We start from the raw sequence: 25,746 nt of genomic DNA, 5'->3' as shown, positions 1-25,746 counted from the left end.
ATGCAACATGGTCGAATGGAAAAGTGTCAGCAACACTGGACTACATTTATATGTCACCAAACTTAATCTCCAAAGTGACAGCCCAAGATAATATAACCTCGGATCATAGTGACCATCACATTGTCAGTATAACATGGAAAGCACCATATTGTGAAAGCAATAGAATTCAACTACCTCCGATGGAAACAAATTCTGCAGTCACCCGCCTGCGCATCAATGAGAATCAAATGAAGCAATTAGTAAGTACCTACACCAACTCTAGGGTCATGGGCATGGGAAAGATAAATTACAAATGGATACTATCACCGTTTTTACATAAGAATCACAACCAAGTTTCTGTAAAGAAGTGCCACACACATGCTTATAATGCACAAGTAGTAAACAAAAAAAAAGAATTAAGGAAAGCAATCACAGAAATAAAAAGAAAGAAAGAGGTTAATCCCTGGCTCGCAATCAGACAAGTAAAACAAAGATACAGAAATTGGATAAAGAATGCGAATGCTTTGCTCCTACAACAAGATGCAGAAGCAATCCTAGCGCTTTTGAAAGCAAATAATATGCGAGGATTATGGAATCTATTGAACCCTCAAATGGTTAGGCAACATAAACTAATCCAAGGGATCTCAGAATTTACATGGACTAACCACTTCAAGTCAATCTATAAATCTACAGTGAGAAGGCATTCCATCAATAGGGAGCAAAATGAAATGTCTGTGTGGACAAATGCTTGGACAGAGGAGGATATCCTGATAATCATTAAGAAGCTCAACTCCTCAAGGGCCCCCGGCCCAGATGGTCTAAGTAACATGCTCATAAAGAAACATCCAGAGGAGTGGGCAAAATTCTGCGTTCATCTATTCTCTGCGATTGAAAATGGGAAACAAATACCCGATACTTGGACAACTGCAATCTTGATACCAATTTATAAAGCAGGTGACAGGCAATTACCCACAAACTACAGACCAATCGCACTTTTGGATCCGATTGGGAAGATATTTGCAATGCTCCTATTAAACAAACTTAATATATGGATCAAGGAAAATAACCAATTTGACATCAGGCAGACGGGATTTACAAAGAGTACGGGTACGCAGGTAAATCTCATGATCCTGAATTTACTGAAACATGAGGCATTGGATCAACAACCATTCCACATATGCAGCATTTATAGACCTGCACATGGCCTTTGATTTGGTAAATAGGAGAACATTGTGGAAAAAACTTATGAAGTGGAAGTGTCCTCTAACAATAGTGGAACCCATTAAGCAACTATATACGAATACCACCTTAAGAATCAGACTATCACAACAGGGTCAATTATCGGCTCCCATTGAAGCGGGAAATGGTCTGAAACAGGGCTGTCCTCTTGCAGCAACACTATTTAAGCTGTATACGATGGATCTGCCCGATCCACCTCGTTTTCAGAAGGCCAACCCACCAAAATTGAATAATCAGCAGATCAATCATGTGATGTATGCTGATGACATTGTCATCTTAGACAAAACAGAATTAGGGCTACAAAGAAGCCTTCTGGAGTTGGAAACGTATATGGTGGAAAATGGGTTAGAGATTAACACCGTCAAAACCAGAATCATGCCACTTGTTGCAAAAAAGGGTCAAAAACGAAAGCAACAGTCCTTTCAATTCTATATGAACGAACAAAAGTTGACATCGGTAACAGAAATCAAATATCTGGGTATTCTAGTGAATCAATCAGAAGTTGAGACTCCATGGATCAAACATCTAAGAACAAAAACAGCGTCTCTGGCGAGACAAGGATTATTTATACACAGAAAATTCGGAAAATACTCCTTAAAACCAATCCTCATATTTTACCGACAAAAAGTAACTGCAATATTGAGTTACGGGAGTGAGGCCATGATAAATTTCGACGAAGCAATATGGGATGTGTTAGAAGCCATGTTTTGGAGGAAAATACTTGGGTTATCAAGCACATTTCCAAATAAAAGAATCAGACATGAGATTGCGATACAATCACTAAGATCCATAGTCGAGTGGAAGAAGATCGATCTGTATAGAAAGATGATTAATGAGGACAAAATACCAGCATACAAATTGTTTGAACAGATTCCTAACACAGTAGCTAACACGGCATTGGAGAAATGGAAGAACGTCATGATTGATGTGATGGCGACCAATGGTATTACAACTGAGATGCTTGTGTACCGACCCCAATGCGCTAAACAAAGAATACAGCGAAATGATTGGATTTCCACCATAGCAGACAAAGCACGTTATCAAATGAACTTGAATTGCGAACTGGACAACCACGCACTTAATGAATTACCGGCTTATTTGCAGCAATTTCCGGACAGAAAGATCAGGGATCAATTCATTAGATTCCGATTGAATCAATTACCAACGCGGGAACTTATGGCAAATAATCGGCTTATGATGAGAGGCAGCATTTTGTCGATTTTGCAAGAACAAACAGATGTCTGAAACTATTCATCATATCATTATGATTGGCCCTGCATTGACTGAAAAAAGAAACTGGTTTCGAGAGATGATATCGACTTCTGGAATTGAACTCGACAACCAGGACAGGTGGAATCTAATACTGTCAGGAAATAATAGGAACCTTACTACGGTCATAATTCAATTTTGGAACCATATTACTATGGTGGAAAGCATATAAATTGTCAACAGGAACTCATAGTAGTATTCAAAGTCACAAGGAAAATGAAACAAGATAGTTCGGTAACTGTGAACAATGAAAGAATGAGTTTCTTTTTTTTTTCCGTTTCTTGCTTAATATTCGAATTTTCTTTTGCTTTTTTTTATCATATTTGGTTCTTCTTCTTTTAAGGAATTGTATGAGTGTATAGATAAATGAAAAGTTTTGAATAAAACTATAACATGTTTATAAAAAAAAAAAAAAAAGATAATTAGATTTAATTTATATTAACTTTTGAAAGCATCGCTATCAGCTGAAAGCATAACATGATTAGAAAAATGGCAAACAAAGGAAGGTTTTTCACACAATGTTTCAAGTTTTAAATAAAGTCAGTCCAAGCAAAAAAAAGGGTATTGAACTCCAATATGTGTTTTGCATACACTGCATAACATGAATATGATCAAATATTACTTGAACAAATGATATTGAAGACCAGCATAAAGGGCCTTAACTTGAAAACTACCATTATTGTAAATGAGCCTTAGAGAGATAAAACAAGATAAAGACACAAATTATCATTGATAAATGTAAGTAATGCCTGCTCATACTAAGTTCTTTGCTTGTTCTTCCCTCCAGTACAACAGTTGCAGCTATATGCAAACAAAGAAACCCTGCAATGACGACAGAGTCTACATTTCACATTTACCAAGGGCACCTTTTACTTACGTCAATAGGGACCAGTAAGCTCTTGCCAAGATGCTGGTTAAAAGAGAGGCACCAGGCTTCAGTGTAACCATTCAAGTTAGGAACATACTTCTTTACTGTGTCATCATTCAGTCTCAGCCACACACCATCATCATTGTGGATCTATGGGAAACAAGCAACAAAAACGAGCCATGCCCTCCTATAACTGTTACACGGCTGGCAAAGACTACAAGACTGCAGACCAGGCAGACAATGGTGAGGTGGGCGCGAAAGTAAAGCTTTTGCTAATTGGATTGTGGCATGGAGTGTTAAGGTTGAGGGGGGTGGTGACTGGTGAGGTTACTGAGAAATACTTAAGTTGGTGTGATAATAAAAGCAAACAGCAAATTGAGCCAAAGCAGTATGAAGGACAGAGTGAATGAGGGGTAACATGTTTCGCAAATCTACTAAAGTTAAAAGGACTTATTTAAAATGTTATGCTTTTAATGTAGAACAGGCTTTCCCCAAAATAAAGCTACCATCTACACTGAAATGCGATGTGTTGAATAGAATCCTACTTGATAACAGTCCCAGTAGGTGTCGCAATTAGTCCTTCAGTATTAACTCGTAGAAAAGAAGCAGTACAATTCAAAGATTCCTTGGAAAAACAACCTTGTACTAACATGACTGAAAATGAAGCAGCACATTTGTGAAACTTCTTTAGAACAGTCTATAGGTGGCCAACAATGTACCTTCAACACAGCTTTCTTTTGTGTACTAACAGCCAAAAATCATAAATGTAAATTGGCATTAAAAATGTGTTGTGAACAAAGTGTATCTACTTTCGATTCCTTACTACTTAAAAACACAGATCTGTTCAGTAAGCATGTCAAAAGAAGATCAACGGTACGTAGATGTCTTGGTTGCATATAGATTTGCAGCAGCAAGTGCCTCAAGAATTACCTCGTCAATAAAAGTGATGGTTCCATTGACTTTGACTATGCCTATCTGCTCACTCTGAAGGGAAGGGTGGCTACGGACACGGAGCCCTGCACTGTCCTTGGCCACAAATCTGCGAACCTGAGAGGGGCAAAGGAAGACAGTAAAGGCAAAGAAAAGTGAATGAAGCTCTCAAGAGTAAAAATAAAGAACAGAGTCAGTAGGGATTTGAAATGCAACAGCATTTGAAAAGACCAGTACACAGTGTTCAGAGTAAAGTTGCTGAATTTCAATTTGAAATTCCTAGAATATGGTAAATCTTGCCACTTGTAGTTAAAATGACCTGAGCCATGGGCAAATTAAATATTTTCCCAAAACGGCAGTGTGTGTCAAAAGGAGTGACTATTAATAGAACACATGTCTCCTTGCACCCAATGCTGCCTGGCCAACATATAACACAAGATCTCTGTTCTAGTTGTTGCTCTGTAACAAAACAGTTTGCTACTAGTTTCCCCATTCAACACAAGTTACTCAGGTTTTGTTTGCAAAAATTAAGATCCCAGGGAAAAATAAATGGTAGAGGAATTACTTTTGCTGGCAAAATACACATAGTTGTAAAATTCAAGATTTGAGCAACTACCAGTCAAATCTTTAACAGGCCCTTTAAAATAACATCCCTTGAGGCTTCATTCACAGACGCATGTTGTGGCTGTCCCCACTCCCTCTTATTGATGTACAAAAACCTAAAATGGTGGTAGACGCATGGACACATGCACACATGCAAACTGTACCCAAACCATAGATTGCCAGTTAACTGGTTTTTCACTTTGTTAATTTTACCTTGTTAGGTTGTGGTTCACTCTTAGGTTTGGTCAGCTGTGTTCCTGGTGGAATCATCCCTTTTGGTGGGTCTTTCACTTTGACTTCCAGCCCAGCATCTGTAAAATAGATATACAGGTATAACGATAAGAACTTGTTCACAAAGCCTCTCTTCGACAAGCTTGACTCTCTTGGTATTGCGTATACGAAATACGCTGACGATACACAGGTAACTCCTACCTCTCTCCGGCTCATACCACAAAGACGCAGAGGCGCTTCATACAATTTATTCCACCATCCGGGAATGGATGGCGATCAATGGACTATTCCTCAATGGGGATAAGACAGAAAATGATATTAGGTCAAAAGAATACCCTAGTCAAACTTGATAAACTCTACGCCAACTTTACCATTGAAAACTCTATTATCCCTGTGTCCACAGCCGTCAATACACTTGGGGTCTACTTGGACTCCACCCTATCCATGACTAGACAGGTTAGCGCTATCACAACCTCGTCTGCACACACCACCAAACTCAAACACCATAAAACCATACTTATCCAAAAGTAATTGCCTATCAATAGCTAGAGCAACCATTGGAGCCAAACTAGACTATTGCGATGCCTTACTAGCAGGCACATCAGCAAAAAACCTAAACAGGCTACAAGTCACGCAGAACAATGCTCTTCGGGCCGCCTTTAGCATCTCAAAATGGGAGCACATCTCCCAGGCCAGACAATCAGCTCAATGGCTCCCGGTAAAATAGTGTATCACCTTCAAAATCCTCACCCTCACACACAAATGCCTTTCTGCACCATCATATCTATCTGAGACAATCATCAAATCCTCCTCCACACATCCCACCAGTACAATACACAAGCCAACTCCACATCCCACGAATCAATAGAGCCAAAGCCGGTGGCCTTAGTTTCCATACATTGCTGCCAAATCCTGGAACACACTACCCTCAGACATCAGAGCAGAAAACTCGCTCCCTGCCTTTCGAAGAAAACTCAAAACCACACTCTTAGCCCTGTAAAATGGAACTATCGTTATCTTTCACTGTAAATTCTCTGTACAATATTACTTGTCTGTAATTTTATGTATGTTCATTTTTATGTAACTAAGCTATGTCTGCAACAAGCGCCACGATGCCCTCGGGCTGTTGTGCGCTTTACAAATCCGAATCAAAATAAAATAAACCCACACCAGAAAATAAATATTAGTCACAGCATCCACTTTAAGATGCATATCATATTGGTTTTTACATAGTCCCACATTTTGAAGAATCATTCAGCAGCAGTAGAATGGTTGTTGCCTCGAAATGGTTTAAATGTGTGTTCCAAACCGGTACGCACACCAGAAAGCCATGCTGTAGGAAGAGTTGATATGCAGACGTAGCAACTCAGTGCGCCTTTGAATTGCGGATCGACTTTGTTTTTCTGCATGACCCGTTAAAACAAGAAAAGAAGTGCAACAGGTGACTTTGCACATGGCTGAACACTATCAACACCTGCAGTGGGACTGAAGCTCTACAGTCACACCCCAGGACCACCATGAAGAGAGAAGACACCAGTGTCTAGGGCAGGTCCTTTTGAATAAACAAGCTAGACTCAGCTACTCTCCAACAACAATAGTGCTAACTATCAGCTGTCTCAGCCCTGATGAAAGTGGTCCTTACCACTGAAACTGGTCGGCTCATCATAACACTGTACCTGTGCAGTCAAATTTAATGAAAAATGCCAGACTACAGTTTGATCTTTCCACAAAACAAGAAACAGGACTGATCAAGGACTTTCACTGTGTATTCATGACACAGGGACCTAAAACATAAACATTTTAAAACATTAAGACAAAAACAAAATAAGAAGAAAAAAGAAATCGATACGAGGACTCCTGGTCCATCATGTATTAACCATATCCACCCCCTAAATACCACGGTCACAGTGGTAAAAATGTTACAACAAAAACCAGGGGACTGTGGGATTTTAGAAGAAAATCTGCCCTCTATGGAAGCCGAATAAAGTCAAAAATTGTTTCACTTAGAGGACAGTCTTTTTATGACGCATAACAAAGTATTCCTGACCAAAAATCCTTTGTTGTTTTTTAGCAAATCATAAAAATAAAAATACCCGAATCCTATTGTGGGACTATCATAGCCAAGGGAAGATTTGGGTACTAGACCGCCCTTTAGGTCCAGTACGTGGATACCCTTAAATGTGAAGGCGCCACTTATACACAGCAGACCTTAATAATTGCAAGCCATGGGTTAACTATTGGGATGGCATTGCCTCAGCTATCTAAAATGTACCAGCACATTAAAGACGAGCATTTAGATGATCAAGCTTATTTAGAGAGCAAAGAAATTCAGAAAGTAACTTCCAAACAATATTTAGTGCATCCATCATGTTTCACTGAAAAGTTTAGGGAAAGTTACTTTCAAATTGAAAGTTTTATTTACAGATAACTTATACCCTGAAAGAAAACTAAAACAGTATGTTCCCTGTCAATTTCAATGGTGGAACCTAATCAAAACCCCCATCCCCCTAAAAAAAAAAGCCTTGACAGGAAAGTTACTTACCATGTAAGGTTATTTCTATGGATTTTCTACCCACAGATTCCTCTTTTTGATAGATGTTGATACGGATATCCAAAATCCACCGTGGGGTGGATTTAGGAAGGACAGCCTATTATGGTGCATGTTAGGCAGAAACCTGTGCAGTTCCCTTAGGGACCACTGCAAAAGATTTAAGACTACAGGTGTTAGCAGTAAACCCACTTGGTAGCAGTCTGTACTACCCAGATTTACCTGGTAGCTGTGGCTGAGCAGTCAGACTTCTCTCAAGAAGAGTTAGACAGTATGCAAAGTATACTCAATAGGCACTTAGATACAATAATACAAACAAACACTGACCAGAGCTTTGGTATCAAAGTATATATTTATAAACACACAGTGAAACATTCCAGCACTCTTATTGTAAAATATTCTAAACACAGTTACTATTATGATATATACACCCCTTTTTCCCTTATTAGAAAATCACAGTAAGACACCACTTATTTTCATACAGAGGTGAGCGCTTAACTAGATTGCACTCTACTAAGGTTGTGAAAAAGGGAGGGAAAAAGACAGAATATGCAGGATTACACCACTCTACGATTCAGGAACACTATTAGCAAGGCAGAGAGCAAAAAGTCACTGGTGAGCCAAAGTCCAAAGGCTGGGCCCACTCTTAGAGAGAGCAGAGCACAAATGCGCCCAAGATCACACAGTTACACTAGGCTTAGAAAGTCTTGCAGAGGGTTCAGGAAAGAGTTTAGAGAGGCTTAGAAAAGTTTAGCCAGGGTGTCCCAGGCTAACCCAGGTTCGAAAGCCGGGGGCTAAATCTACCCCGTACAGTCGGTTGCAAGGGAAGCCAGGCGGGACACGGTACCTTAAGTGGGAAGGATCCTCCAGCGGTGGCAATTGTTCCTGGTAGTGGTTGCAAGTTGCGGCGTCGTCCAGGGGAAGAGAAGATCTCGACGTGGAGGAAAGATGCAGGTCGTTGCACTACCAGGGCAGAAACCAGCCGCAGAGTTTTCCGGTAAAAGGTGGTACCTTTATCTTGCGGTCGTGGTAAAACGTGGTATCCCGGTTGCCGGGGTGCTTAGCACGGGCAATGCGGCCACGAGATACGTCGGGAAAGCGAAAAGACGGTGAAACTGGTTATCCCCACCAGTCAAAGGAAGAAGACTCTCCGGCGGGAGATCTCCTCTGTCGTTGGGAAAAGTGGTGAGACGGTGCAGCAGGGCTCCATCGGTCGTGGTGTCGTGGCAGGTCGGCTCAGCTTCTCCCTCATCGGATTCTTAGGTCCTGTGGCAACTTCTGAAGTTCCAGTCCCCAAAGCCCTGCTTTTATGCAGCAAACCCCCATTCACTCAGCCTAGTTGTCACTCAAACATGCTAAGTGGTGAGCCGGCCGGCTCACCACTTGGGCCAATCAGGACGGAGTGCGACTTGAGTTGCCTAGACAACTCAGGGTGCCTAAATTCCCCTCCACCCCGCCTAAGTACCCCAGACATAGTGGCACCACTTTGGAGGGCTTCTGTGGAGAAGCCCGCCAAAAAGTGGAACAAAGGGCTCGACTTGGGTTGGAAGAAGAGAACACAAACGCCATTTTAGAATCAAGTTTTGGCAAAAAATACCAACCGGAGAATTAATATTAATTAAATAAACCGGCGGTATGTTCGAGGCTACCTTAAATAATTAAATAAAGATAGTAGCCTAAAACAATGGGAAATCCCATAGGAAAATATTTGCGGTTGAATATAAAAAGTAGTATCCACTGCCACCAGCCAAAACTCGATCAGGGGGGACGGAGACGTGCCCCCTCGACTAACAGACCCTGGGGCAATCGAATTGCCCTAGCCAGTATGTCCACAATACGATGGTTTGTACTGGTTCTGTTCAGAATTTTAGACTAGTAAAGTCAATGGTGACTTTACATGCCCTGGGAGACAGTAGTCAGTCCCAGGGTATGGAGTCTATACTGGGGGGTCACTATGACACCCCTGTGTTACTGCACGGAGGGTGCTGTGTAACACATCACAAAAACACATGAAACCCTATGGAGTAAAAGACCCCATAGCCCATTAAACACATCTAGATTCAAAGAAAAACACTAAAATCATGTCCAAGAGTGAGGGTAAAAGAGTCTCACTCTTGGCAGGAGAAAAAAATAAACCCCAAAAATCCAGCAAAGCTGCTGGGGGACTCACTGGGTTAGGAAATTCAGCCTAAACAGAGAATGCTCCCTAACACTGCACATGAAAGACACTACAGTCTAGCCAACCCCAATCAATTTAGATGGAAGAGTGGCAAGGCTAGATTCAGGAGGGGTGTGGGAGTGGTCTAGGGCGACAATGAGACACACACTCTTCCTCATGACCTCGAACACACTGAAGTGACAATGAGCTGTCAAGTCGTCACTGTGATTCTGTGTCAATTACAGCAAATCCTGATTGGCCCCTTCCAAGCAAATGCTGTTCCTGGAAGCGCAACTAAACACAATATCCTGCACCACTACCCCATAGGCCAACAGGGGCAACTTCATTCTTCAGAGAAAAAAAAATGCTCTCACGAAAGCAGGGCAACGTCAGTCTGAAACCTGTAACCATCCTTGTGGTGATGTCCTCCTGCATCTCCCGAATTCAGCACTGCCGGCTACAGATGAGACCTATTCAGGAGTTCCTAGACGCCCATTGGAAGAAAGTCTCCGGGGACTTGGACGACAAGGTGCTCCTCAGGGCCCCCCCCCCCATTTACAACACCTGCCAGCTGCCACCACTCCCCACACTCAGCCTGACAGTGTGGTGCAGGGAATTGCAGTGGCCCAGCAGGATGGGAGGGCGCCGGGATTGGTGGTTGCTGGCGTCCTGTGTTTGTTGGTGCTGGGGCACTCACTGGTGCCAGGGGTGGCTGATCTGCAGGTCCCAGGCGTAGCATCACTGATGCAGGGGCACACTATAGAGTCCATTGCTGCACGCCCAGGTGGAGGGCGCAGTTTGTAAGACTCTGCGGGCCTGTTTCATAAATGGACCAGCAGGTCCAGTAAGTGAATGGGCCAACATTGATGGGCATCTGGTTGGGGTACGGTGTATGGAGCGTAGTGAGGTGACCCGGCCTCCAGCATACTCAAAACAATCGGGGGGTGGTGGATTGGGCTCACAGACAGAGGAGCAACGGGTTGGCCCGGGCCAGGTATTAAGCCGTGGTATCCTACCAACCGCCGTGGTATCCTACCAACCGCCGTGGTATCCTACCAACCGCCGTGGGAGGCAGCTGCGTGCTCCAGCTTTGGAAGGCGCCTGCTTCGGGTTGGGCGGATGGCGAAAGGCAACAAGAAGCAGGCAAAGCTGTCTTTCTCCCAGTCAACACCAATGCCTAAAAAGAAGCTCTCAGAGCAGCAATCAGGCAGTAGAGAGAGAGGTGAGAGGCGAGAGAGGCATGGAGGCAGTGAGTGGTTCGCCAGACTGTGGGGAAGGGGATGACCCACACAATCAGGGCGCAGGTATGGAGGTGATCCGGTCTCAAATGAAGGTGGGATTCGACTTGGTCAACAATAAATTAGATAACCTATTGTTTAAAATGGACTGCATGCAGCACAGGATTGAGGAGAAAAGTGGCAGGATCACCAAAACGGGGTACAGGGGCTCTAGAGGACATTTCTGATGAAGCGGGCAGGACCCTTGGCACCTTGCAGCAGGATATGAAGGCGTTCCAGTTAAAGAACAAGGACTTGGAGGCGCGGTCCCCCTACAATAACATTCGGGTTGTGGGGATTCCAGAGTCGGTCCCGTAAAAAAACATGGAGGTCTTCATGGAAAGTTTCACTAGGGAAGTGTTGGCCGACCCGCCACTCTCCCCAACGGGTTCTGGCTGAGCATGCACACCCAGATTTTACCCCTGCGGTTCAAAAAGCTTGGATACCTTTTTCAGCTGTGAAGTGTCGACTCTGTGACAGAGGTCTTCTGTATGCGATGCTAATCCACGCTGATAAGACTCACTTCTTTATGGACCTAGCAGCGGTGTCTCAATTTTTGCAGTCAAGCAATGATACTATTGGACAGCAGATTGGGCCTGCGCCTCACTGTGTCTTCGTGATGGGCCAAAGTGGGATCTGTCTTCCTGACTGTTAATGGTTCTGTTGCAGCTTGGGTTTGATCATATGTGCCATGTTTGTTCCCAGGGTGGCGGTCTTGATGTATTTAAGTATGTAACAATTCTGTCCAGTTCAGAGTTCTAGGTACGTTTAGCCTAGGTGCAGCCTCCGCTCTGGTAGGTTGGGGGACTGGGTGGTGCACTTGGCGTCTCTGGGTGGTGACCCGCTTTAAATGGTTGGGGTTTCTATTCAAGGGTTAGAGTGATTACGCTGCCAGGTTGGGGTGGTGTGGAAGGGGTGGGGTGGGTCAGCAGGCTCTGGCCTGTGGAAGGTGGGTTGTTGGGGGCTTGCTGCTGGTTTGGGGCTGGCAGCGGGGGAGGTGGACTGGGGTTGTTTATGTGGATTTCAATAAAATAATGGTTCACACAGTTTCACGTCATGAAATTAGTATGCTGATCTACTACTGCGCTGTAATGGGTCTGTGGGGGATATGCATGTGTTGGAGGAAGAATGGGTAAGCTACAGAGGCTGGAACAATGCACGCTCAACTGGAATGTGCAAGGTTTGAATAATCATGTAAAAATGCGCAAAATATTGTCTTATGGGGAGTGGCATGGAGACAATATTTTATTTCTCCAAGAAACGCACTTGATGGGAAGGTTGAATGAGATGTTTGCCAAATCATGGGGGGGGGAGAGGGCGTGGCTAGGGTGCCAAGTGAAGAGGAAGTGCTCCTGGAGGAGCTCCTGTTTATCCGACAATAATCCGCAAAAAAAGTGCGTTTGCAAAAGTAATTTACAGCTGAAAAATTAGGTCCATGGATATGAACCTCCGGTACCTGAAGAAATCTGCCTGCATACCCACAGAACGGAAATGAACGACAGCTACGAGCATCTAAAGTCTAGGGAAGCCGGAGACGCGCAGATCCAAAATGGTGGACTCCGAAACAAAGAAGCAAACCCTATGGGCTTGAGGCCAGCCAGAGATACCTGAAGACGTGGACATAAGACTACGAAAGCGTGGACGATTGGGCAGGAGCACACACACAGGACTAGATCCCCACCCGAGGGGGCCCCCTCACCACGCTGAGAGGCGTCCAACAGAAAACTGCCGGAGGACACACGGTCCCCACCCCGAATGGCTGTGGAACGGGACCCGTCTGCCGCCTGACTCTAAGCAAACACGAAATCAGAGGAGCCGCGGCTTAAGTTAGCAAGCACTGGGCAGACCAGTAGGCAACAGTAGCAGCCTGCGAGGAGAACGATTGGCGGTGTATACATTGTGGCAGACATTGAAACGAGAAATTGAAAGTGGTATGCCTTGAGGAACTGAGCCCAACACGCGCGCACGCCAAACGGCCACCGGCGATCCTTCAATGGTAAGCGGACACGAAACTGCAGGAGCCGAGCCGGAGAGAGGCACACATCTACGCGCAACAGTCCAGCGGTGCAACAGTACCGGCAGACGGGGAGAACAATCAATAGCAAACATTGTGGCGGCTACAGAGATGAACGGCTGAACCAGGCAAAACTGAAGCTGCTCGCTGCTAGGCGGATACACGAGCCCTGAAGCGAATATAGACAGGGCTGAATCCTACAGTGGAGGGGAAGTTATGTATAGGAATTGCAAAATGGCGGATGTTTGAAGTACAAAGGCCTGAACTAGCCCTTGAAATAGGAACGCTGAAGCGCCTGTGCAAGCCACAAGTGGATGTGGAATCGGCGCAAGACGGCCCGGATGCCCAGGGCACTATGAACCAGAGATCATAACGCCAGGTCCGTACAAGCCCACAGACATACGGCCACACGAAAGTGGGCAGCGAAGGGGGTCAGCGGTACGGAAGTCCCACAACAAGAACAAGGCGCAGGCCTTAGCCCACAAGACATGTGCGGCGTGTGAGTAACCCACAGACACCCGAGGGCACTGAGGAGGACGGCAGAACGCTGCAGAGAGAAGACTTCCGCCAGAAGCCGCGCAGGGGTGGACGGAGAGCTTGTGGAAGCGGGGTACAGCCGATATCCAGGGGGGCTGGGTGCCACACAAGACTACACAACGGCCGGGGGGAATGAAGACAGGCCCCCAGTACAGCCACCACCTGCCATAGTTACCAAGAGTGTATGAGTCAACCTAAGCAGCAACATTAGCCACCCTGAATTAGATGAAACTGCATACCTGCAACAAAGCTCTACGGTGAAGCCCTAACCACATGCAGGGCAAAGGACGCAGCGCAAAGAAACACTAGACACTAACCTAAGATCCCAAGATATGCCCCACTGTAGTGAGAGACCAACAGAGGCACGCCTGAAGCGACTGCTTTGAGACCACTAATACGTACAGGGAAGAAGCTAGTATACCTTACAGGACAAGCTGCCTCGGAGCGACCCAGTGATAACCCCAGGGAGGGCCCCCAGCCCACAAGACACGCAGTGAAAGGCGACAGCGCTGGCAGTGAAGTAAAATGACGACCAAAACAGGAAAGTCAAAAGTGAAACAAACCTCGCTAGACATCTTTGCCAAACCCAGCCAGACTAAGGAAGGAGCTTGCCCCGAGATGCCAACCACACCAAGAAAAGGGGAACCACCCCGAGGAGACCAAAAAATCCTGGACGCCATTGCTGTGCTGCAACTAGCATGGGAATCGAAACTTGAAGCCACAATAGGGGGAACTGAAAATCTCCATGGAAGCAAAGATTGGTACGTTTAACATGGACCATAATCTCCTTAGACAGGATGTTAGAGCCATAGCCGAGCGGACAGGAACGCTGGAGAAAGAAGTGAAAGACAATGCCGAATCCAGCAAAGCAAACAGCAATGTAATACACATCCTACAACAGAAAGTAGACAACCTGGAAAACCGTGCCGAAGAGGCGAAAGGTAGAGCGAGGAGGAATAATGTCCGCATTATCGGGCTTCCGGAAGGGGAAGAGAACCCAGACCCCACAAACTATATAGAGACCATGATATTGCAGGAAATAGGAGCATGGTCGCTCTCCCAAGGATTCGCAGTAGAAAGGGCACACAGAGCCCTGAGCAGGAAACCCCTTCCGGGGGCCCCACCTCGCAAGATAATAGCAAAAATATTGAGCTACAGAGACTGGGAAAAGATACTTGAGTACTTCCGGAAAGGTCTACAATTACCAGGGCGTCAGCAACCATCACTGCCTACCCAGACTATACTTTCCTGGTACAAAAGCAACGCCTGAGATTTGTGACGGTCAAGAGAAGGCTACAAGATTCAGGCTTCAAGTACAGACTACTCTACCCAGCGAAGCTCAAGGTTCTATGTAAAGACAAGGCCTTCTTCGAGACTCCAGAAGACGCCACGACATGGATGGATGGGATAAACTTCCCAGATGACGCAAATGGCCAGAGGCCGGCAGATCAGGATAAGTGAACGGCTGTTTCATCCTTATGGCTAGATGGGACTGGAGGGCAAGGGATGAGCCATAGTCTAAGTAACCGCGAACAGATGTAGCAGGAGGTGCTGAGACGGACTATAAGGGGCTCAACCGGGAATTATGGTTGGGAAGGGCCACCAAAATAATAAGTTATTACACACTGATATTGTGATACGGGAGAGATACCGGAGGCGCAACCTCAACCCCAGTAGGTAGTTTAGGTAGGATACATTAAAGAAGTATCCACCTGCTGCAACCTCTGCACAAGCGTAGTTGAGAGGAGGTTGAGATGTGGGGGGAGCCTGAGATCCAGGGATGGAGCTGGGACACAGTTGGGAGGAGTTGGGTGGGAGGGAAGGGGAGTTGGGAAGTGAGTTTGGGGAGGATGGCGGGGAGGGAGGGCGGGGAGTGATGGGAAGGGCTGCCTCAAGGAGGCGCTAAGAGTCTACCATCTCAACTAAGTCAATGATTTTAAACGCACCACTTTTTGGTGCAATGTTAAAGATACCGCCGGTTTATTTATTCAATATTTAATTCATGGTTGGGTCTTTTTGCCAGAACTCTTTTCTAAAATGGCGTTCGTATCCGTCTCTGTAACTCTGACCAAGGTCGAGCCCTTTGTTCCCCTTTTTGGCAGGCTTCTCCACAGAAGCCCTCCAAATGGTGCCACTCTGTCTGGGTTCCACACGATGGGTGGGGAGGGGATTTGGCACCCTGGACTGCGTTGCCTTAGCAACTCAAGTCACACTTTGTTCTGATTGGGCCAGTGGTGAGCCGCCCGGCTCACCACTCAGCATGTTTGAGTGACAGCTAGGCTGTTGAATGGGGGTTTTTCTGCATAAAAGCAGGGCCTTTGGGACTGGAACTTCAGAAGTTGCCAAAGGACCAAAGAATCCAAAGAGGGAAGAAGCTGAGCCATCTGCAACGACGACACCACCGGTGAAGCCCTGCTGCAACTACCTCACCACTTTCCCGACGACAAGAGAAGATCTTCTGCTGGACAAGTATTCTTCCTCTGAGCTGGTGGGACCAACCAGTTCGCCCTTTTTCGCCTTCCAAAGACGTCTCTTGGTCGAATCGCCCGTGCCAAGCACCCCGGCGGCCGGGTAGCCAAGCTTCACCACTCTGACCACGAATAAAAGGAACGCTCCTTTTATTGATGAACTCCGCGGCTGGTTTCATCCCTGTGCAGTGCAACGACTCCACGTTTCCTCCTCAACAAGATCCTCTCTTCCCCTGGTCGAAACAACGAACTGCAACCACTGCCAGGAACAACTGCCACCACTGGAGCTTCCTCTCTGTTTAAGGTACTGTGTCCTGCCTGGCCTCCCTTTCTTCGGTTTGCCCAAGGTGACCCTTAAATCCTTGGCTTGCCAACTGGGTTGGCCCCAGACCTTCTAACTTTACCTTCTTGAATCACCCCAACCTCTTTTGAACATTCTGCAAAGACTTGGTGCATTTTAAACCGTGTGATCCTGGGCACATTTCGCTTTGCTCCCTTTAAAGTGGGCCTGGCCTATGAACATTGACTCTACAGTCTATACTGCCTTTATTCCCTTGCTGAGAACTCCTAAAAGTGTTGGGACCTGTTTTATTTCTATGCTCTGTCTTGTTCTCTCCCTTTAACTGAACTATTGGAGTGCCATCATGTTATGCACTCACATCTGTTTAACAAATCGTGGTGTTTTAATTCTGACTTGTCTAATAGTTATTAAGGGAGGTGTGTATACTTTACCTGACTGTGTTTTAACTTGCTTTTGATTTAGAGTGCAAGTATATGGCTTAAAGTGTGTTTTAAATAAATAATTATATACTTTTTATACAAAGCTCTGGTCAGCGTTTGTTTGCTCTACTGTGTTTTTAGCCCTATTGTGTATACTCTATATACTGCCCTACTCTTCTTGAGAGAAGTCTGACTGCTCAGCCACAGCTACCAGGTAAATCTGGGTGGTGAGGACTGCTACCAATTGGGTTTACTGCTTGCTCCTGTAGTCTTAATCTTTTTGCAGTTTCCCTAAGGGAACTGCACAGGATTCTGCCTAACACATGTACAACTGTCTTAGCCCATACCTGGATGGATTGGTGATAATGGGAGGAGATTTTAATTGCACGCTAGATCCCAAGTTAGATAGATCGGATGATAAGGTGACCAGACCTAACCCGGCGGCAAAGGCCCTTGCTACATTTATACAAGACTTCCAGCTAACCCATATATGGAGATGGCTGCACTCACAACAAAGAGGCTATTCACACTACGCAGCCCTGCATGACTTGCACACTAGGCTGGATTATGTATTTGTGGCCGGCTCCCTGATGATGGATGTCAAAAGTGCGGAGTACAAAGCAGCGGTCCTCTCGGATCATGGTCGTAATGTGGCAGATTACTCCTCCCAGGCCGAGGATACCAACTTGGAGGGTCAGAGCCGAAGCACTCACACAGCTATACAGAATTATTTTTAATTAAACACGGGTAGTGTCTAGTCAGCGGGGACGCTATGGGAAGCATTTAAAGTGGTAATGAGGGGGGGAAAGCGATCTCGAAGTCAAAAGGGCTACAAGAGGGCATTTTAACAGAATTGCACGATACAGAAAGGGAGATTGAAGACAAAATGAAAGACAAAGGGGATACCATGGAGGAGAGTCCATACTACAACTACAAGAGAAGTGCAGGGCCCACTGGGAAAGGCTGAGTAACCTGAACTACAGGAGATATGTAGAAAAACAGCACGCAGAGGGAGATAAGCCAGGCAGACTACTGGCCTGGCTGTGCGAAAATGAAGCTCCTAGCCAGGCGATGTGAGATACGTAAACCAGATAGCACAGTTGCGGACACCCAAGAAGGAGTGAATGAATGCTTCCATGAATACTATCAGAATCTGTACTCTGACAGGCCGTGGGAAGGAGAGAAAGACATAAGAGAAACATTATAAGAGATTGTTCTGCCCAGACTAGAGGAGCCAGACAGTGAAAGGTTAGATACACCGCTCATGATGGAAGAATTAGAAAATGTAATCCGAGCCTTACCCACGAATAAAGCTCCAGGAGCAGATGGGTTCCCAAGCGAATTTTACAAGACATATATGGCAGAACTGCTCCCCCCGCTACTGGCCATGCTGAATGAAGCGTTTGACAACGCAGACTGCCAGAGTCCCTCAGGGAAGCGATTATAGTTCCGCTTCTCAAGCCCGGTAAACCGGATACAGATTGCGGATCCTACAGACCGCTCTTGATGCTTAATCAGGATAGTAAGATCCTCACAGCGGTGATGGCCAATAGACTGAAGCCAATAATGAATACCCTGATACACCAGGACCAAATGGGGTATGTCCCCCGGAGGGCATCTCTGACAACCTCCGCAGACTACACCACATTATTGATCAAACGGCTGAGAGTTCACAAGAACTAGCAATAATATTGCTTGATGCAGTTAAGGCATTTGACTTAGTCGGATGCCCTTGGCCGCTAGGGGCTTGGAAAATTATGGGATGGGGCCGGCGTATTTGCGATGGATTACGCTATTATATAGTGAACCTATTGCCAGGGTCCAGACGGGATCGGTTATTTCAGACAGATGGACGTTAAGTAGAGATACCAGACAGGGATGCCCCTGGTCCCCAATGCTATTCATTCTAGCGCTGGAGCCGTTAGCAGCGCATCTTAGATATCAGCATGGGGAAGTGGGTATTAAGACGAAAGGAGGACAGCATCTGATCTCGTATGCAGATGACATGCTGCTGTACCTGCAACACCCAGAAGAGAACCTACAATACATCTTAGAGGTCTAGGAGCGCTACACAATACTTTCTGGCATAACGATTAACCCAAGAAATCCACCATATTCCCCTTGGGTCGATACAGAGGGTTGCCCCAGGAGGCATTGCCAGTGTTGCAGATTGGGTGGGCGGTAGACACCTTCCGATATCTGGGAGTGAATATATACCATAAGGTCGAGGAAGAGCATAAGAACAACACGGAGGAGGCAGTTAGAGGTCTAGAACTGAGCATGACATTTTGGGCACAGCTGCCCCTAACCATGATACGGAGGGTGGCACTACTTAAGATGGTGGCACTTCCGAGGCTGTTGCATAACTTTGCAAATGTCCCATATAACATACCAAAAAGATTATTTTCTAAGCTACACAGCTTATGCAGGGGGTTTATTTGGCATAATTCTAGAAACAGGGTAGCCCTATGGAAATTGCAGAACCAATATGATCGCGCAGAAATCAGGCTACCTAACTTTGATGTGTATTACCTAGCAGGCCAACTTCAATATGTAATAAGATGGCTATCTGAGGAAGTCACGCCAGAGTCTAGATTATTGAGGGCAGAATGTAAACCTTATTTTTTAAACGAGAGGATGTGGGTATCTAACCCCCCGAAAGGGAAGAGATCAGCGTTGCTAGTCTTGGGTAGAGAGATCTGGCACAGAGCCTGCAGAATGATGGGGTGCCCATCACCATGCACCCAGCAAGTTCCCTTGGTGACCCTGAAAGGGGTGGACGGACAACTAAGGAGGATGATTAGGGAACACTGGGAGCCCGTGGGAGTGACAACCCTAGGAGATATGTGGAGGGAGAAGGGCAGGATAGAGTTTGAAACGCTAAGGGAGGAGACAGGCTTACATAGTGGTCAGTTCATCACGTACGCTCAGTTGTGGAAACTGGTAGAGAAGACATGGTCGGAGATAGATCTAGCCCAGCAACCAGAGCTATAGAAACGCTTCAACAGTGTCAGGGGGGGCCATGAGGTCTCCAGGATCTACGAAATACTGATGTCTAAGGTAGGGAAGGAGGTGGCCCAACTAAGATGTGATTGGGAAGAGGAAAGTGGGGAGACCATTATTGATGGTTTATGGGAAAGGATGCAGAGATACCATAAGTTTCGAGAAATGTCAGATTACAGCAGGTCCAGCTATACATTACTCATAGAGCATACCTGACCCCCATGAAAATCGCAAAGTTTACGAATGCAGCTACACAATATTGCCCAAAATGTCGGGAGGAGAACGCTGGGATAGTACATATGTTCTGGGCCTGCCCTGAAATAACTATATATTGGAAAGAAAGAGCAGACCGGTTGGAAAACAAAGGGATTAGACTAAAAGTTAGATCCCTATGGGCATGCATGGTGGGGGGCGGGGGGGTTCCCTAGACCTCGCAAACTTAAGCATGTCAGCAAGCTCAAGGACTTGGCATATATTTTAGCAAAACATAGGATAGCCATGGGCTGGAAGGCGCAAGCAAGACCAAGCGTAGAGGCATGGTGGCGGGACCTTCTGAAATGGGCAGATGCTGAGACGGCTGCCTGGAGGGAAGCAACATGGAGGGGGGGGGGGCAGAAGATGTTGGGGAGAATTCTCATTTATGGTTAATTTCCCTCACCTAGTGAGTCCCTCAGCGGCTTTGCTGGATTTCAGGGGTTAATTATTTTCCACCTGGTAAGAGTGTGAGCCCTTTTTCCCCACTCGTACATGTGTTTTGACATGTGTATTTCTACTGTTTGTGTGATCTTGGGCTCTGGAGCTACACCACTCCATGAGCCCCATTTTTGTGTGTGTTACACAGCACCTTCCGTGCAGTGACACAGGGTTGTCTTTGAGACTTCCCTCTGACTCCATTTTTCTGGGGCCGACTACTGTCCCCCAGAAACAGGTAAAGTTGCCTTTATGTAGTCATTTAAAACTACAGACCCAGTACACCCCATCGTACATGGAGTATTGGAAAGGGTTAGTTCCTATCCCTTTTTGTCTGTACCTCTCTGACCTTTATTTTGCTCTCTTAACACTAGGACTTGGCTGGTGGCAGTGGTATGTACCCTAACGTTTCTACCGCGATTATAGTATATAAACGTGGTACTGTTTTAGGCTATTATATTAGCCCCGAACTTAAACCCAAGTCATGCTGATCAAACTCCACTGGGGGGGGGGGCAGACCACCCCAAGTGCTCCGTCACCCCCGGTTCAGGCTGGCCAAACTCCACCTCAGGAGAAGTGTCGAGGCCACTGGCATCATGCAATGACTGACTGAGTTCCTCCGTCTGACTATGCCCAGACAAAAGGTCATCAGGCACGTCAGGATGCACAGGCAAGCCTATCTCCTGATCAGACAGTTCATCAACCTCCGAAATTTCTTGCAAAGGTTTGAAAAAATCCAATCTAGGAGCCGGAACAGACCTGGGCTCCAAAACAGGCCTCACAGACTTACTGCAAGCCTTCCTCAGAGGTTCCACAGCCCTCAGGGGCACCTCCGGCAAATCCTCCACAAACTGCGTTGAGGGCGCAGAGGGAATCAGCGTCAATGTCGACCGAGGCGCCAACGACTTATTCGATGGCAGAGCCCCGAGAGGTTCCACCGACGGACACGGCGCCGATGGCGTCAACGCCTTTTTCGAAGGCTTCACAGGTTTCGATGGTCTTGATGGCGTCGTGGACCGGGACCTGGCACGGATATGGCGATCTCGCTTGTCCGATCGGGACCTCGACGGCTCCCGAGGATCGCGCCGACCTCCCGAGCCTATTCCCTGTCAGCTTCTTTCGAAGGCGCGGACGGAACTGTGCCTTGCGACTGAAAAATCGCTAACATCTGCTGGCGGAATGAATCCCATTCGGCCCGCCGTGACGAAGACTTGGTCGGACAAGTGAACCGTCTGGCGGAGTCGTCCTCCTCCGAGGACGGGGAAGGAGACCGGTGCCGGCGCTTCTTAGAATGCCTCGAGGCAGAGGAATGGGGGGGAACCACTGCTAGACCAAGACCACCTGGATTTTCGCCGACGCGGAGAGTCACCCCTCGAGTCATCGGTGGAAGCCCAGCGGACTTCCATTTATGGGGTTTGGACACCCTATCTACCTTTAATTTCCCCTTATGCTCCCGCAAGGCCTTAGACGCCAGGAACTGGCAGTCCTCGCAGTCGTCAGTGGCGTGGCTTTCGCAGAGGCACCAGAGGCAGATGTCGTGCGGGTCCATGATGGACATTTTCGAACCGCAGTCCCGACATTATTTTAAGCCCGACCTCGGGGTAGTAGAGGAAGATGAAGACATCGTTCGAAGAGAAGAATCGAGTAAGCCGATATTCCGAAGCAAACATGTTTGCGGAAAAAACGGAACTGAGGCTACGGGCGCTGTGCGCCCTATATATACACCATTCGGTGACGTCGACCCTCGACGGAGGCCCCCGAGGGACATCGGATCAACGCCATCGACGCAGGACGCCCTCTGCTGAAAATGTTCCGAAGCAGCACAGCTGTGGACATTACCTGTCATAGATATGGAATACGTCCAAGGACACAATCCCTTCGAAAAGAGGTTTCAGAATAAGATAAGTATTCACACAATTATTCTTAAGCAGGTAAGCACATTCAAAATAACCCCCAATGCAAAGTCAGTTAATCCCTTCCTGAAAGGAAAACACAACACATAAGCAGAGGAGAGACGAGTCATTCAGGGAGCCAAGCTAGCCAATGCTAAGTTAGCAAAAGTCAAGGTGAACTGAAGCTCTTCTTGCAGGCAAGTAAAAGTATTGCACAATGTTTTAGAAGTCTTTGTAGAAAAGAAGAAATCAAACTAGGGCCACAAGCTGATTAGGCTTGTGAAGTAAAGAAGCTGACAGCAACTCTACAGAGTAACCAAGACAAGTCTCCAACGAGGACAAGTGAGTTTACACAACAAGAGGTAAGTTCTCTTAGACTGTACAGTACCTTTAGGTTGAAGAAAAAGTGCAGAAGATGGCTACTGTTCCTGTGCTGCTCTGCAGATCCGGTTGTTCCTGGGCCACAGTTGTGGGGACAAGAGGGCGGGCTTCTGGGGACTCCTGCACTACAATGGGAAGGTCACCGACCGCAACCGGCAATCTTCAAACAAGTAGCACTTTGGTGTTTCAGCTCCTTGCGTCTACCGCAAATAGAAACACTGCGGTTCCTGGCTGTCGAGATGGGCTTTCCATACATCTGGGGTCCAGCACCCTGTAGAGGTGGGCTCAGGCTGATCAGTCCTGCTTCCTGGGAGTCCGGAGGATCTTCCTGGAGCTCTTGGCCAGCTTAAAAGCAACGCAGACAATCTGGTGTTCCTCTCCCTGGCTATTTGGTACCAGCAGCAACTGCAGTGGAATTTCAACCAGCTCCGAGAGGATGTCCAGGTGGCTTACTTTGGAGTTGATTGGTCCCACCAACTCTAGGGGATAAGTCATCCTTGCAGGGCTTCTCTAGTCAAAACTAAATTGGAGTTTCAGCACAGCAGCAGGGCTTCACCGGGCAAGCAAACGGTCCAGGAATTGCAGCAGGCGTGGTCTTCAAGTTCCTCTTCGGATTCCTTCGTCCAGTGGTTGACTCTGCCTTCCAAGCCATAAAGCCTCGCCTTTAATGCAGGTTTCTCCCATTCATTCCAGCCTAGTTGTTAGTCACCCAGCAGGGTGGCTGTCCTTGCCGGACAGCCACCCGGCCAATCACCAAAGAGTGCATTCCTGTCTCCTAGGAGACTAAGGGTCTCAATCACTCAGGTAAAAAAACCAAGTCAAAAATCCAGCAAAGTTGCTGGGGTTCTCGAAGGGAGAGAGGAATTAGCACATTTCTGAGAATTCTCCCCAACAATAGTGTGTCAACCTTTCTCAACTCTCATGCTGGACTTCCTTTGCATCTTGTACTCAAGGTGGCCTTGAATCATGCTGTTCCCATCTTCATCTTGTATCCTGGCTTGCAACATTATGTGTTACTACTGACTTCTGTAATTATATTCGTCTCCCCTCTTGCTTCTCCACTCTTTTGACTTCTTACTCTGTTCTCTCCTCCTTTCCCATCCTCCCCTTACTTTCTTATTTGCACTTACTCTATCAGAATTGTCCCTGGACCTAGTATGATCGCAGCCTCGTCTGTCTCCTCTCCCTCCCCTTACTTGTTTCCCCCCCTGTCCACCCTGCAGCACTATCTGAAATGTTGTCGGGCCTAGTACGATAGTCGCTTGTTTTGTTCCTTCCCTCCCTTTCTGCACCCCTCTCCCTCACCTTTTGTTTTTCTCTGCCTTTACCAGAAATATCGTCAGGCCTGGTACAGTAGTCGCCTTTCTGTTTCGATTTCCTTCCCACTCTCCCCCTCCCTTCCTTATCTATGTCTTAGCTCTTGCACTATCTGAAATGTCGTCAGGCCGAGTACGATAGTTAATTTCACACCCTTACTGTTCATGGCCTGTAAGAATGCCATTGTATTTTCCCTTGTACCCTCCCTTGCCTTGAAGCGCTTTGAAACACATGTGTATAGGCTCTATATAAATAAACTATCATATTATATCATACTGAGGGATCTGAAACAGCATGTGTTGAACCCTCTCGTTGGAGGGGAATACGAGGCTGTCCTCTGTCCGAATTAGGGCACCCAGAAATTGCTCGACTTGACTGGGGTTTAGGCTGGATTTCTTCTAGTTTATGGAGTTTCCCAGGCTGAAGAGGTGGTCTATCGTCCTTTGGGTGTTTGACAGGCATGTTCTGTAGGAGTCCCCCTGTTATGAGCCAGTCGTCGAGGTAAGGATGTACTGGCATGGACTGCCTGTGTAGGTGAGTTGCTGCAACTGCCAGAACCTTCATAAATAGTCTTGGAGGTGAGGCAATGCCGAAGGGAAGGACCTTGAACTGATAGTGTTTGTTCTCCATCATGAACCTTAGGTATTTGCTGTGTGCCAGCAACATTGAAATATGAAAGTATGCATCTTTCATGTCCAATTTTGCCATGTAATCCCCTGGTGTTTGCAGGGGGATTACTTCTTGCTGCGTTATCCTTCAAAACCTTTGTGGTTTGACACATTTGTTCGCTTGGAGCAAGTCGAGCACAGGGCGCATGGTGAGATCCATTTTGGGTACAAGGAAGTACACTGAATAAATACCTTCGTTTATCTGTAGAAAGGAGACTTCGATTGTGCCCTTTTCCTGCAGTATCTCGACCTCTTGCAGAAGGCTCTTCGGGTGTTTCGGTGTTAGACGCCCAGACTTTGGTGGTCTGAATCGAGGTGGAAGGCTGAACTCTATGCAATAACCGTGGGTGATGGTCTTGAGCATCCACTGGTCTGTGGCAATCCCCTCCCATGCGTGTAAGAATTATGTTATACGTTTCCTGACCGGGGAGGCATGGGAGGGGACCCGGATCTCTGAGTCATTTCTGACTGGAGGCCGGGGAGCCTCTAGGGGTGGCATTGCGACCCCTTCCCTTGCCAGCAGCGCTAACCTCTAGGTGGATACTGATTTGAAGCAGCGGACCCTTGTCCTGAGGACCTTGTGTTACCCATTTTATATTGGTTATGTGGGGAACGTGAATAGGATTGTCTGCAAAAGGAGCGGCGAGAACTCCCACCTCGCTGCTGAAAGGGCCTTTGAGTGACCTGGTTTAAAGATAGATTTTAAAGTCTCATGTTCTTTTTTTGCAGTTTCCAGCACCTCATCTACAGCTTTGCCAAACAGGTTAGACTCCATGTTAGGCAGAAACCTGTGCAGTTCCCTTAGGGACCACTGCAAAAGATTTAAGACTACAGGTGTTAGCAGTAAACCCACTTGGTAGCAGTCTGTACCACCCAGATTTACCTGGTAGCTGTGGCTGAGCAGACTTCCCTCAAGAAGAGTAGGGCAGTATGCAAAGTATACTCAATAGGCAC

At 46.6% G+C, this 25,746-nt stretch overlaps 1 protein-coding gene across 12 annotated transcripts in view; it reads right to left on the bottom strand.

Moving 5' to 3' along the window:
- The window catches only part of MYCBP2 (MYC binding protein 2), a 3,160,061-nt gene that overhangs the window by 1,162,019 nt on the left and 1,972,296 nt on the right, over window positions 1–25,746 (bottom strand). For 9 of the 12 annotated variants that reach the window (XM_069639717.1, XM_069639718.1, XM_069639716.1 and 6 more), the window contains 3 exons: window positions 5,102–5,199; window positions 4,286–4,402; window positions 3,365–3,505 (listed from right to left, as the gene is read on the bottom strand). In XM_069639717.1, the coding sequence (XP_069495818.1) occupies window positions 3,365–3,505; window positions 4,286–4,402; window positions 5,102–5,199 (356 nt within the window). The remainder of the gene's footprint in view (window positions 1–3,364; window positions 3,506–4,285; window positions 4,403–5,101; window positions 5,200–25,746) is intronic. The other 3 variants (XM_069639721.1, XM_069639723.1, XM_069639727.1) reach the window with 3 other exon arrangements.

The sequence above is a fragment of the Ambystoma mexicanum genome, chromosome 7q, assembly GCF_040938575.1.
Source record: "Ambystoma mexicanum isolate Mex_15411 chromosome 7q, UKY_AmexF1_1, whole genome shotgun sequence".
Taxonomy (NCBI): Eukaryota; Metazoa; Chordata; class Amphibia; order Caudata; family Ambystomatidae; genus Ambystoma; species Ambystoma mexicanum.
The sequence above is the reverse complement of the archived record's forward strand: the minus strand, read 5'-3'. Positions and strand labels throughout refer to the sequence as shown.